At 40.4% G+C, this 12,703-nt stretch overlaps 1 protein-coding gene across 14 annotated transcripts in view; it reads left to right on the forward strand.

Moving 5' to 3' along the window:
• The window catches only part of HDAC9 (histone deacetylase 9), a 462,497-nt gene that overhangs the window by 177,190 nt on the left and 272,604 nt on the right, over positions 1 to 12,703 (forward strand). For 2 of the 14 annotated variants that reach the window (XM_033083020.2, XM_033083024.2), the window contains exons 1-2: positions 5,985 to 6,211; positions 6,632 to 6,694. The exons of 1 other annotated variant lie outside the window; for it this stretch is intronic. In XM_033083020.2, the coding sequence (XP_032938911.1) occupies positions 6,085 to 6,211; positions 6,632 to 6,694 (190 nt within the window). In that variant the 5' untranslated portion in view covers positions 5,985 to 6,084. Of the gene's footprint in view, positions 1 to 5,980; positions 6,502 to 6,631; positions 6,695 to 12,703 lie in introns of those variants that run through there. 11 more of the 14 variants (XM_033083051.2, XM_033083060.2, XM_033083076.2 and 8 more) reach the window with 9 other exon arrangements.

Below are 12,703 nucleotides of genomic sequence, written 5' to 3' on the forward strand. Positions count from 1 at the left end.
AATTACTGTGGAACTTGTTATTCTATCAATTCCATCAGCTAAGCAATATTTAGTAGTTCTTGTTAGCACTGAAGGTACCTGAAGTGGGAACTGGGTGGTGGACTAGGATGTACTTACATTAAGGGTTAGACTCAACAATCTTGGAGGTCTTTTTCAATCTAAACAATTCTGTGATTCTACCTCCATGATCTGACCTTTTTAGATGCATGAGATAAGACCTATATTGGAATCCTACAACAAAACCTTGCCTGTAGCTTGACATACATAACTGTTAAAACTTTCTTTTCAGATACATGGTCAATATTGATGTAAAGCTCATTTGGAAGTTGGTGCAATGTTTGACGCATGCTTAAAATGCATGCCCACCTCTGGCTTGAATTTTTCTAACCAAAGGATTTTTCTTAAGGTCTTATTTCTTAAAACAAAAAACATTTTACTACCCCACTAGACATCTTACCCTTCGTACTGTAGACAATGCCGAGCCACCCCTGGGCTTTGTCAATAAACTTAGTATCACAGGTTTTTAAGTTTCCAGTTTTCAAAGGTTTTCCAAACCCATTTTATGCATGTGGCATGTCTAGCCATCCTCAGTTTTTCAGCATTCTTTTTCAAGTATTTATACTGGGAGAAGTTACAGTATCCCAAGATATTCTATGATATGTATATCATCTCACTGCTGTTATTCCGTACAAACTTGTTGTATTTCCAAGGATTTTATTAGTCCTTTTTGTCTTGGTGTAATCCTAGGAGCTTGTTTTTGGTTGGCTGACTTCTGCTATGATTCCAAATGCTTTGCACGGCCATTGGTTTCCACAGTTCAATTCCCCAGGCAATGTGGCCTACATTTCTTGTCTTAAATCCAAAAAATCCCACTCAGAGCCAGGCATATATTACAAGCCAGAGACAGTGTTCCTATTGGCTTTCCAGCCATAGGGATTTAGTAGTCTCTTGTCCAGGAAGGGTGACCAGGTGATCTGACCAGCCGGACTACCCATGTAGGAGATGCACTCCAAAACCCTGCATGGAGGTTCAGATTATCTGCTCATTAGGTGTGCAGCAAGCTTGAAACGCCTGGAGGATGCTGCACATATTGGCAGCTGTCCCAGGTGATGTGCTGGAGGGTTCCTTTATGCATGTCCACCCAGGTGTGCCTGGTGGAGCCGGCTCAGCAGGCACAGCACTAATGTCTCTTCAAGGAAGGTGGGCATAGCTCTGAAGAGTCAGGAAATCTCACATTGCTCGTATCTCCTCTAAACTCGTTAATGGCATAAAAGGGACAAAGTGCTTTGCCAGTCTGAGGCATTTATTTGTTGGTATCAGATGTAGCTTTGGCTTGTGCTGTTTACGTGCAATTTACCTCGGTCCTACCACAAAACACGGAGATTTTAGTTACAACTTGATAAACAACTTTGTCAACAGAATAAAGGCATTTTTTAGTTTTTCCCTAACCTAAATATTTATTTACTTCATAGCTCTATATTAGCGTTAGGGTCTTTTTATTACTTGGGCTTTGTGATTCAGGAAAGTACCTTTGAATTTATGAAGCCCTTAAGCATAGGCTTAACTTAAGCCTTGTGCTTATAATCAACTTTGTGCTGTTGAGGTGTTGTCCTGAATCTAAGACTTAATTTCTAGTAGATTTATTTATATGAACCAAAAATTGTATTTTAAGAGGAGAAAGAAGTGATGTCATCAACTAGTTACAAAACCCCTGAGCTAATTTGCATGAGAAAGATGCAAGGCTCTTTGTATTCTCATACAAGAGATGATAAGAGAGGCATACATTTATCTAGCATAGCACTTCTTATCCTCAAAACTTTGTAAAGTTTTATTCTCCCATTGTTTGTCACAAAATCCCCTGAAGCTACAGATATGCCTTTCTTTGTCCCAGAAAATTCCTTTGAAGCTTGAATTGAGCTAAAACACTAGAATTGCATTTTTCTCCTCACTTAAAAAAATGTCCATCACATGGTTTTCCATGCAAAGAAAAGCACCATGTATTCCTGCACAGGCAATGCCAAGGCTTGCTACACAGAGAATTGGTCGGAGACATTCCCATACTTTGTACTTCTATCGAGAGCACATGGATTAAGTGATCCATTTTAACTCCTCCAGGGACTTGGAATATGGTCCCTTGGTTCCAAGAGGGAGCAGGACCAGAGCATTACAGCATCTCCCCTCATTTCTTTCTGCTCCCAAACCATCTGCTTCTCTGTGGTAATAGTCTTTTGCTGTTCGTTAACATGGTTAATCCTCTAGTGTAAGCTGCAGTAATTTATGCTGGATGTTTGGGTTTCATGTGGTACTAATGGTATCTAATGAACTGTGGCTTCAGAAACATCTGTTCTATACAATAGTTAATTTTTTCTTTCCTTTTTTTTTTTTTTTTTTTAATCCCAGTGATTGGATACACAGAAATAGTTAGGAAGTCTTTAGGCTGCAAAGATTAGAACTCAAACCTTCAGTACTAAAATAGGCCAAATTTAATTCTACTCATGCAACCTTAATTTAGCTCCCACTTGTTTATGAATTGTTTGACATTGATGCATGTTATTACTCACAGCCTTTTCACTTGCGAAATGAAAAAGGGGCTGAAAGAAGGTTGAATGGGACACCTGTAAGACTGCAATGTCCTCATTTAAGCATATGACTAGAAGCTAGAGAACATCTCTTTTTTAATATGTTCAATATTTATGTGATACAATTGAGAAACATGATTTTAAAAAAATCTATGCAAATATTCATTTACAAGTAAGAAAACTGCAGAAGTTGAAACTAAATTATTAATAATAATGAAGGCAGTGCTCCAGAACAGTATGAGTGAGAAATGGGATATGCTAAAAAAAATTAGTAATATACTATTTGTACTTTGAAAGGAAAATAAAAATTAAAAAAAAAGAAAAATAAAAGAAAAAAGAAAAAAGTAATAATTGTAATGTTGTAGAGTTAATAATGCAGTAGAAATCCTAGCTCTTTCTAATTTGGGGGCTTCATTTCTTAGTCTTAATGTGTTGTAGTAATGTGGTTTCCAGATTTAATTTCCTTATATTTATTTGTTTTTAACAACTCAGAGGGAAAATAAGAGAAACACATTGTGAAAATGCTATAATGAGATCACAGTGCTACTAACATGCCTTACGTTTTTTATAAAGTAGCTGATTGCATTTAGAGTCACCTCAGCAGCACTAAATCATTTCAGCAGTTTACTCTCACCACCAGCATCATTAAACTTCTCCAAGTTTAGGAAATGCATTTGAAAAAACAGAAAAAATCCCCTCATGTTCCTGTATGAAAATGTCACCTTATAACATCCATAGATTTAAAAATAAAAACCAGATTTTCCTCAGGCATGAACCCTTTATCCTTCCCCTGTGAGACTCTTAAGGAGCTCTTTAAATTCACGTGATGTTGCAGTTAAAGTCTGGGCTGACTCAGCAAAGTGTTTAACTATGTGCTTAAATTCTATTGCAATCAATAGAATTTGAGCATGTGCTTAAATATTATGTTGAAAAGAAATGGATTTACACATGTGTTTTAAACCTAAGCATGTACCAAAGTAGGCTTATACTATGTCAAAGCAAGTCAGAAGAATTCAGGTTGTAAAAACCCTACCTTTGAGGTGACTGACTTCATAAGTAAAATATTTTTATATAGTTTTTATGTATCATCTAAAATGCAAAGCATAATGCTGTAGTTATTGGGGTCTGTGAATTAGTGAACATAAGACAGTTTATGTGTCTGTCAGTTTAAAATATGTCCGTCAGAATTAAGAACACTTGCAGCTAAGTATCTAAATGTACATTTTGTGCTCTTGAATCTAGTTTGCTTTTAGTTAGTTACTGAAGTATTTTAAGTCTTTTAGAGCTGTGAACGCTATCTTTAAAAATGCAGCTGCATATATAAGAAGTTATAAACACATATGGGTACCTAATACCAGGATCCCACACTCCACAGTTTTCCATGTTCTGACCTGTTTTTAACTTATTCCTCCCGTGTTTCCCTGTAATATGAAACTTGATTATTTTGAGGCGCTGAATCACCAAACAGCGTCATGTTCTGTTTGGCTGAAGGGCATAAGCAATTCCACTTTTTCTATTTACTTCTGTCTATAAAAAGCTTCTGCATTGAGGAGATTTCTGTTCCTACCGGTGATGCCTCTTGCACTGTGTTAAACTGCCCTGTACTGTGGAAAGGCCACACATTTCCCACAAAACATTTGGGTATTTTTATCTTCCAGAGAACATGTTTATGATACCAAATGGTCAGCAATTAAAGATGCAGTGGTAGGTGTTGTGCTCATCTGAAATCCTGCACTGTAACACCCTACCTGTCACTGTGCTGCCCCTGCTCATTCCCCCTGGCAGAGCTGGGTGCATGCCATCTGCAGAGCTTCACTGCTTCCTCGGGACCAGCACTCCTGTGGGAAACAGGGGGAAGGGAGAGAGACACCAAGGGGAGCAGGGTGGCAAGAAGTGATGGGTGCTAACCTGAGGATTCTGCAGGGAAAAGCCCTGCTGCTGCCTGCTGCAGTGGTCTCTCTCTGTCCAGGGGGCAGGTCCTAACTCTTAGCAGGACCAGGTGCTTTGGCACGCAGAAGAAGCAAAGGTTTGGGATGATGGGAAGACTTGAGCCACACAGACTTCTAGGTGCCATTGAGTAGACAAACATCACAGGAGTGTCATAGTACTTTGCTATTGGGAATCTTTTATTCGGTAACACAACTGTGAGAAGTATATTTAAAAATATACTGCCCTTGGCTATGACCCATCATGTAAGTTAAAGAGCAGACAGAAGATTCTTCACCAAAAGGCAGAAGAGAAGCCCCAAATACTGGGCAAATTCCTGTGTCTTCAGGAGCAAAATATTATGTTGATAGTTGATTTCTAGAAAGTTCCAATACAGCTTCTGTGTTGGCTTCTTGATTATGGTGAGGAATTACATCCCAGTAGCCATTGTTGCTTCCGTAGAGCAGGAACATGGGAGCAGACAAAGTTTTGGTGGAGAATAGTCAAGCTGCTGTATAATACAGATATAAAGAGGCTTTGGTCACCCGTGTAAAAAGTGCTGCAAGACAGAGTAGGACTTGGAGAAGTAAAGTACAGTCTATAACACTGAAATGAAAGTTGTGTGTTTGTAGGTTTATTAATCATGTAATGAGTTGCAACTTTTGAAATACCAGTATGAAAAATGAACTTTACATGTGTGAAACTTGCCAAACCACAGAGGAGCATGGTGCTGTTGTCTGATACACCGTCCAAAGCTGCTCTTCTGAAACCACATCACCTTGGAGAACTGAAAAAGACGCTGTGTAAATTGCCTAATGCTTCTAAAAATAAGTGCGAACTACTCAGCCCCTCTCCAAATTTTAGCAAGTCAACCAAATACTGCACAGTCGGTAAGCGTGTCTAACACGCCGTGCCACAACTGGTGACTTACTTTAAGAATGACATGCAGCATGCTAAATTCGGAGAGGCTGCTTATAGCCGCAGGCACCCAGCGCGGTCCCGCACCGACATCTCCTCCCCGCCGTGTGCTGCCCCCGGCCCGGCTCGCTGCAGGATCGCCTCCCGCTCCTGCAGGCAGCCGGCGGCCGCCTGGCTCCCCTGCCAAAGCCAACTGTGGCGTAGCCAGAGAAACGGGCAGCAAAAATAGAACAGCAGGATGGCTGCGCGTGGGCGAGGCAGAAACCACATTGCCAGCAAAACCTCCCGGCGTTATTTTAGGACCGATACAGACAGAGGCCGTGGCGTTTTGCTCTCTTTTCACAAAACACTCCCCGGGGGAGGGTGAGGAGGGAGAGGGGCGCAAGCACCGTCCGTGTCCCGCTCCTTGTCGCCTCGTCCCTGGCGTGTGCCCGCCGGCCCGGGCCGGGCAGGGGGAAGGGTTAATCGCGCTCCAGGCCGGGCGGCGCTCGGAGGACGGGCGGCGGTTTGAAAGACAGAGACTGGACAGCTGTGTTTGCTGTGGTATTTTTAAACGCATTAATGCAGGCTCCAATCACCCGGCCATGCTTGACCTATTTTTGGCTCAGGCCGGCCATTGTTCTATTTCTGCCGCCGCTGGGCCACGAGGGTGTCAATTCAAATGCAAATGAGTTATCGCTGCTGCTCCCGCCAAGTTCGCCCAGCGCCTGGCCGAGGCACAGCCGGCCGGCAGCGGAGAGGGGCTAGGCTGGGGTCAGCTCGGTTAAACCCTCCCGGGCCCTGGAAAGGTGGCTTATTCGGTTTGATGGTTTGTTAGAGGCAGTTCCCCCCCGTTACGCCCTGCCAGGAAGCCCAGAGATATTTCTTCATTTCTTCTTCCACCTGCCGCTGGCTGCCCGAACGCAACTGCTCCGAGCCGGCAGCGCTCAGCCCCCCGCACGCTCACGGCTCCCTTCCTGCGGGCGGGGGCTGCCGGCGCTGGATTTGGGCTTTCTCCCTCTCCTCATAGATACTTGTGCAAATGCTTAAACACTGCTAATTGCCGAAGCATATTATCTTGCAACCCTCGCTGGAGGAGGTAGGACCGCAGAGGGTCGTGCCCGACGCCTGTGTGCAAGTGCAGTGATGAATCTCTTGTGTAGCTGAAGTGCAGACCAGTTGGAATATGCTGCAGACAATTTACGAGAGTGAATCGTGTTTTTCCTCAGATGGGGTTTCTGGACGTGATCAGCTCTTGGCTCAGCAAAGAATGCACAGTATGATCAGCTCAGGTAAGAGACAGCTCCGTGCCTTAGACTTGAGTGGCTGACCGGGAACACACAGCCTAGCATGACAGGAAAACACCTTTCCTTTTAGGAAGTGACTTTATTTTTTATGGGCTCTATCTAAGTTGTTGTTATATGAGTCTGGTAGTGTATTAGATAGCAGCTGCTTCTTTTGCGAGGAGTTTGCCTCCTTTGGTCTGCTGCTTTCCAGACGGAGCAAAATGCTCACTACTGAAGTCGAGTTTGGGTTTCCTTGTTTGTTTTGTTGTGTGATTGCAGAATGGGGCTCATGGTACAGGCTTGTTCACAGGAAGAGGTTTCCTCAGACAGACCTTGTCAGGAGGCTGCATTCAGAGCCCCTCATAAGCAATTCTAGTCATATGTCTATTATAAACAGGATTTGCTCATTTTGTGAGTTTTCTTCTCTCTAGTTTGTATATGGAGGGGGTTTAATACCAATCCCTTTCTCTTTTCTTTACAGTGCTACTGCAAAATATCTTTAAACTGAATGGTTTATTTTGTTCCTTTAAAAATATTTGTGAACCTGGCAATGCTAGTTACATGTAATGAGTCACCGAGATGGAAACTGAATGTGTTATTTCATGAAGGTATTTCAAAGCTGCTCAGAAACAGCACTGAATGCCTCCTCATGTATTTCCAGCTACCCCTGTGTTTTCTAATTTATTTCTTAACTGTGTTTGAGACCTGCTACTGAGAATGAATTAATTTGGAAGAATTGTTGCCATTCAATTTACATGGGCTAAAAACATCAGCATTTCAGGTTGTCTACTCTTGCCTATTCTCTCCTAAAGTCTGTTAATTCCAGTTCAGTTTTAATTGGGATGAGACTCTTGTCTATTAAGGCACAGTGTTTTCCAGTTCATATGTATTTAAACCTAGGTTTCTGACTTTGTTTTTCTGAAAGGGTTAGTTTTATAGAAGATCCATATGTGGGATGCAGAGCAAATTGTTTGCATGAATTTTAGTCTTACTTTGTGCCCCCTTTGCTATTTTCTTTTTCTTTTTTCCTTTTTTCCATTTTCCTTTTTCTCTTTCTTCTTTCCCAAAACCTGACTGACCTCAATTTTTAAAGATAATTATGTGTGTAGACCATATCTCTCTTCACATATTACCTGTTTCAGTACACCTGTTGAGCCTATGTCTGTTTTATTTTTAAAAAACTCTTTATTTTCATGCCTTGTAGAAAAAGAGCCAAAAGCTTTACTTGTGCTCCTTTCTTACATACAATTTTAGATTGTTGATCACCAATTTCGGCTCCTTTGTCAGGGACACAAATCAGGTGAAAGCACGTTTATAATTACGAACAGCAAAGCTCTAGCAAAGACTGTAGGTAAGAGCAAAAGTTTTCCTGGAAGTGTTACAGTTCTTCTGCAAAGCCATCTACAGTGTCAGCCTCTTGTTCAAGAATTGCTGCTTTGCTTTATTGCATTTCCTTAGTTTCCCTGAACAGCTCAACAGGTGTGCAGTGCTTTTAAATTGGTTAGAGATAAGGCTGATTGTGTCCTCTCCCTCCTGTTTCGCTTTTTTTTTTTTGTTTGTTTTTGATTTTTTTTAAGTACTAAGTCAAGTTGAAATTAATAGTTCACAAGTGAAAATTAGGGTGGTTTATCTCACTATGCTACCCAATAACTGCCAATTAATATAGTAACAGGTTTTTCATTTGAAACTCAAGAAAAGGAGGTGATTTTCTGTAAGTTATAGCTCTGCCTGTCTTCATTGGAAATAAGAATATCATGTAACTGTTGATTTTTATCTGATAGTACATTAGATAAGTCCATACAACATTCACAATTTCCCCTGTAGTGCCAAGTAGAGTGGTGGGGGGGTTTAGATTAAAAATGATCCCCACACAAGCTTGATCAAGGACATTATCCAGGGTGTATATATATGTATACATACATACATATATATATACACATATCTATGTTTATATATATATATATATATATATATTCTGTGGAACATAAAATATTCCTCTGTGTTTCAGTTGGCCTTTAAAATACACAACTAGACTGCAAGTAGTTGACATTATACATAGTTTGCAGTTTCAGTTCGTGTCACATGAAACCTCAAAGCCTGGTGCTGCTCTTGGTTACCTTTAGCTTCCTCAAGTTCAGCATCTTGAAGGATCAGTTCTGGAAACTTTTCATTGTTTCCATTTATGATGCATCTAGGGAAGAAAGAAATAGCTAGGGTATGACAATATGCACTAGCATTTGGGGAAGCCAGAAACAATAATTTGAATTTTCCTTTTCACAATGCCCTTACTTTAAAGTTATCTTCGCTTAAATGTATGTGACTTATACTCAGGTTAAAAAATTGCATGTAGTTAAGAAAATAGCAGATCCCTGAACGTATGTGCTTTGCACCCTTGATGTGCTTGCTCCAGAGACTTCAAGAATAACTTAAAACAGCCAGCAACAGTCAAATTTTTAGGTTTACTATTATCTAGATACAATGCACATATATTATGCAACTGATTTTAAACTGAGCTGGAGAGACCCCCAAAGAGGACAGGTTCACTGGTCAGTGGATTGGATTTGCAAAACAAAATGTCTAAGAAATTTCTGACAAGAGCAGGCATAGAAAATACTTCTGTCATGAGAATCAGTTCTCCTGGTATTCCCCCAATTACTGCTTTGCCTGTCTGTCTCCATCCTTGCTTGTAAGTCATACTATGAATGAGATGATCTGGATAGGTACCAATCAAAAGTCTAATTATGAATGGAGCAATCTAGATCGGCGCTGACTCAAGAAGCTGTGTAATTTGCAGACACCTACACCTTACTGCAGAGAGCAGTTTCAGCTATCTTGAGAAGACTGAGCTAAATTCTTCCATATGGTACTGTTGCTCTAAAATGCAGCAGCAAGCGCTGTGCATCTTTATTTAAGAAAATGATGTTGATGTGTTCTTATTTGATACCATAGTTGGTTTAATTTCTCTTTTACAAATTAAATCTGGGGTCTAAAGGCTCTTATTGAGCTGGAATTTCTGTTTATCTATTTTGTCCCTTTTACTTTACACAAAAAGACTCCATTTCCATGTGTGTGCAATGCCACAATGGATCCTAACATTCAGCTGGCCTCTGATCTTTCCACAGTACAGGTAATAAACTGTAAGTCCTTGAAAAAAAGCATTTGGTGCAGCACAGTCCACAGGAAAAACACTCATTAAAATGTAGTTAATAAATAGCCAATGCAGGACTACATTTCTCAGATAGATGATAGTTGTGTGAAGGTGAAGGAAGGACCTACCCAGTCCAGATATCTGTAGATGTGGGACTTTAGGAAGTAATGCCAACTTTTGGTGATTTAATATACAGTACTGGTTTTCAAAGGGTAAGATTGTTAAGTCTTCTCCACTGGCCATATCTTGATGTGCAACCTTGCAATACCCTGAATTCCACCTTGGTTTTTATTGGATAAGGTATCCTCTGCTTCCTGCCCAAAGCTGTTGTGGTGAAAAATCAAGAGTTCAAGGAGATCGTGAGCTTAAAGCTTGGCTTGTCAATGAGTTGACAGGTGACCTGAGTAAGTTACACAATCCTGCTTATGTCAGCTAATCCTTCTGTGAAACACAGTAAATGATACCTGTCAGGATCAGGAATCGATAGAGCAAAACTATTCTAAGGGGAATATAACGGTTCAGAATGATTAATTTGATTGGCTTCATCCACCTACAGGCTTGTAAAACACCTTCAATTTCACAAGTGTCACAAGTGGATGTAGTGAATATTTATTCTCTGCACCAGTCAGGAAATACAAGCTAAATGTAAGCTGTGTCACTTGAATATAAATGACAGAATTACTGCTGCACGCATCATACTGGGCTGTATCATATGTATCACATCATACATGGTTTGACAGGTCTGTCAGTAAACCCCAGTGTGCACAGTTTGTCTTGTATGTTGTCTCTATCATGTGTCTGCATGACCTTGTATACACGTGGTTTGCTTTACACATGGATTTATATTGCCTTCAGGGAAAGTTCTTTGGTATTTGCTCTTCCATTTTTTTTCTTCTTCTTTTTTTTTTTTTTTTCTTCTTTTTTTCCCCTGAACAAAACCTGCACCTGCTCGCCTTTTCCTTTGGAGAACCTACAGAAAGCAAGTTCATTTAAAGTTTTTATTTGATACTCCTGAAAAACTTGACATACTTGCATATCTCAATCAGGTAACATAAACTTCTTACAGTTATCTGATGTTTCATTTATGGTATCTCAGGCAGTAACACTTTGGAGAGAGAAGAAAGAATGAGAGTAGATGTTGCTGAGCTTTGTGGTTCTCTTCAGAGTAATGAAAAAATTGAATGAGGAAATTCAGTAAAGATAAATTCTGGATAACAATCAGAGTGGCTTTTTTAATGCCTGTTGTAAAGGTGAGGCACAAAATAATCTGCTGCTTCATAGTAGTAGCAGAAGTATTTGAATATATTGTTAGGGAAGTGTAAGACCTTAGCCACATACAGTGAGAAGAAACAAGCAACATAGACCTGCAGGTCTTATGTAGTTAAAATCTCACTGATTCTGAGTGGAGGCTCTGCCTTGCAATGTATGCTGGACAAAACTTTGGTTATGGTAACAAAAACATGCTAAAATGGAAGGAAGCTGCTTTTTCGGTTTTATGTTTTGAGGTAACATTGAATACAGACCAGTATTGCCAGTTTCATGTGTCTAATGCTGTAACAACTAAAGCTATAACATTGCCTTCTCCTTTTTTTTTTTTCCAGTCGTAGCTTCTGATGCTGTGTGGTTACCTGATGGTCTTGCTTTGTATTAAAAGGTATATTTATGGGTTGTAAGGAAAGCTTGAAATTTAAAGTATTAGAGTGACAAGAATAGCAAGTTAGAAAAGCTGGAAAGTAAATAAAAAACTATGCAAAACATTACTTCAAAACCTCTTTCAGTGCTTTTCAGAGACCATTAAACACTGCATTTAGTACAGAGCTTCTCTAGTACTGGTGCTAGGACACTAGCTCCCCTCTCTTCAGTGTGTTGAACTAAATCTCTTTATTGGAAAACAGCCTTTTACTTCAGTCATTTACTGCTTTAGCTGTTTGGCTTTATAACATGTATTGGTTTGCACTGCACTCAAACACACAGTTACAGCCACTCTTCCCTTCTATAAAACTATGTGCAGAATACAGTTCATTAAGGTTTGCACTCGATATGTGGAACGCTTGTAACTCTGCTACTGCCAGAGCTTTAATCAGACCCATGTTTCTGTGCCAACTGCCCAGCTCATCTCTTCTGCACTGTCTTTGCAGAGAAACCAGAAGCTGGGAGAAAGCAGAATAGATAGATAGCCTGCAAAATATGCACATTCATTTCAGGTTTTGGTGTAGATGACAGGGGAGATTTCAGATGATGTTTCATTTTAACCTTTCCCAAATACTGCCGGGGGTAGAGTTTTGTATGTTGGATACAATACAAAATACCATAGAGAAACCAATCGGCATTTGCTGTTGTTAAACACATGGAAATCTAAAATGCCCTGTTCTGTGGGTCTCTTTAACAGGCTGACTCCTCTGGGTCAGTTATTCTTAGCCTAGTTATTTTCATCTTATGGCATTACAGGTCTAAGATTAGCCTGTTAGGCGTTATCATGCCATCTGAGTTACCTCCTAATATAACTGTACACCGGAATGATTATTTATAGACAGAGCATTCTGTCATTTTTGCTTTATTTCTGGTAGTTTAAATAAAGAAGAGCAACATTCAAGAAAAACCACAGATTCCTTCCTGCTGCCAAAACAACACGATAACTGCCTGCTGAGGGGCAGGGATATTGTTTAAAATGTGTGCTTGCAGCAGATGCAAACATCTTACCTCTCCTAAAACAAGATACCTCAGGGTACCCCTGCTTCTGTCTCTTCTGGAGGAGGGAGAGGGGTGCCAGATTGATGCACCAAATGACAGAGCTGAGATGGGGTTGTAGCTGCTGATGAGAACGAGGATAACCAGGTGCTATTTTTAGAGCTCGGCTCTGTCAAGCT

The sequence above is a fragment of the Catharus ustulatus genome, chromosome 1 (assembly GCF_009819885.2).
Source record: "Catharus ustulatus isolate bCatUst1 chromosome 1, bCatUst1.pri.v2, whole genome shotgun sequence".
Classification (NCBI taxonomy): Eukaryota; Metazoa; Chordata; class Aves; order Passeriformes; family Turdidae; genus Catharus; species Catharus ustulatus.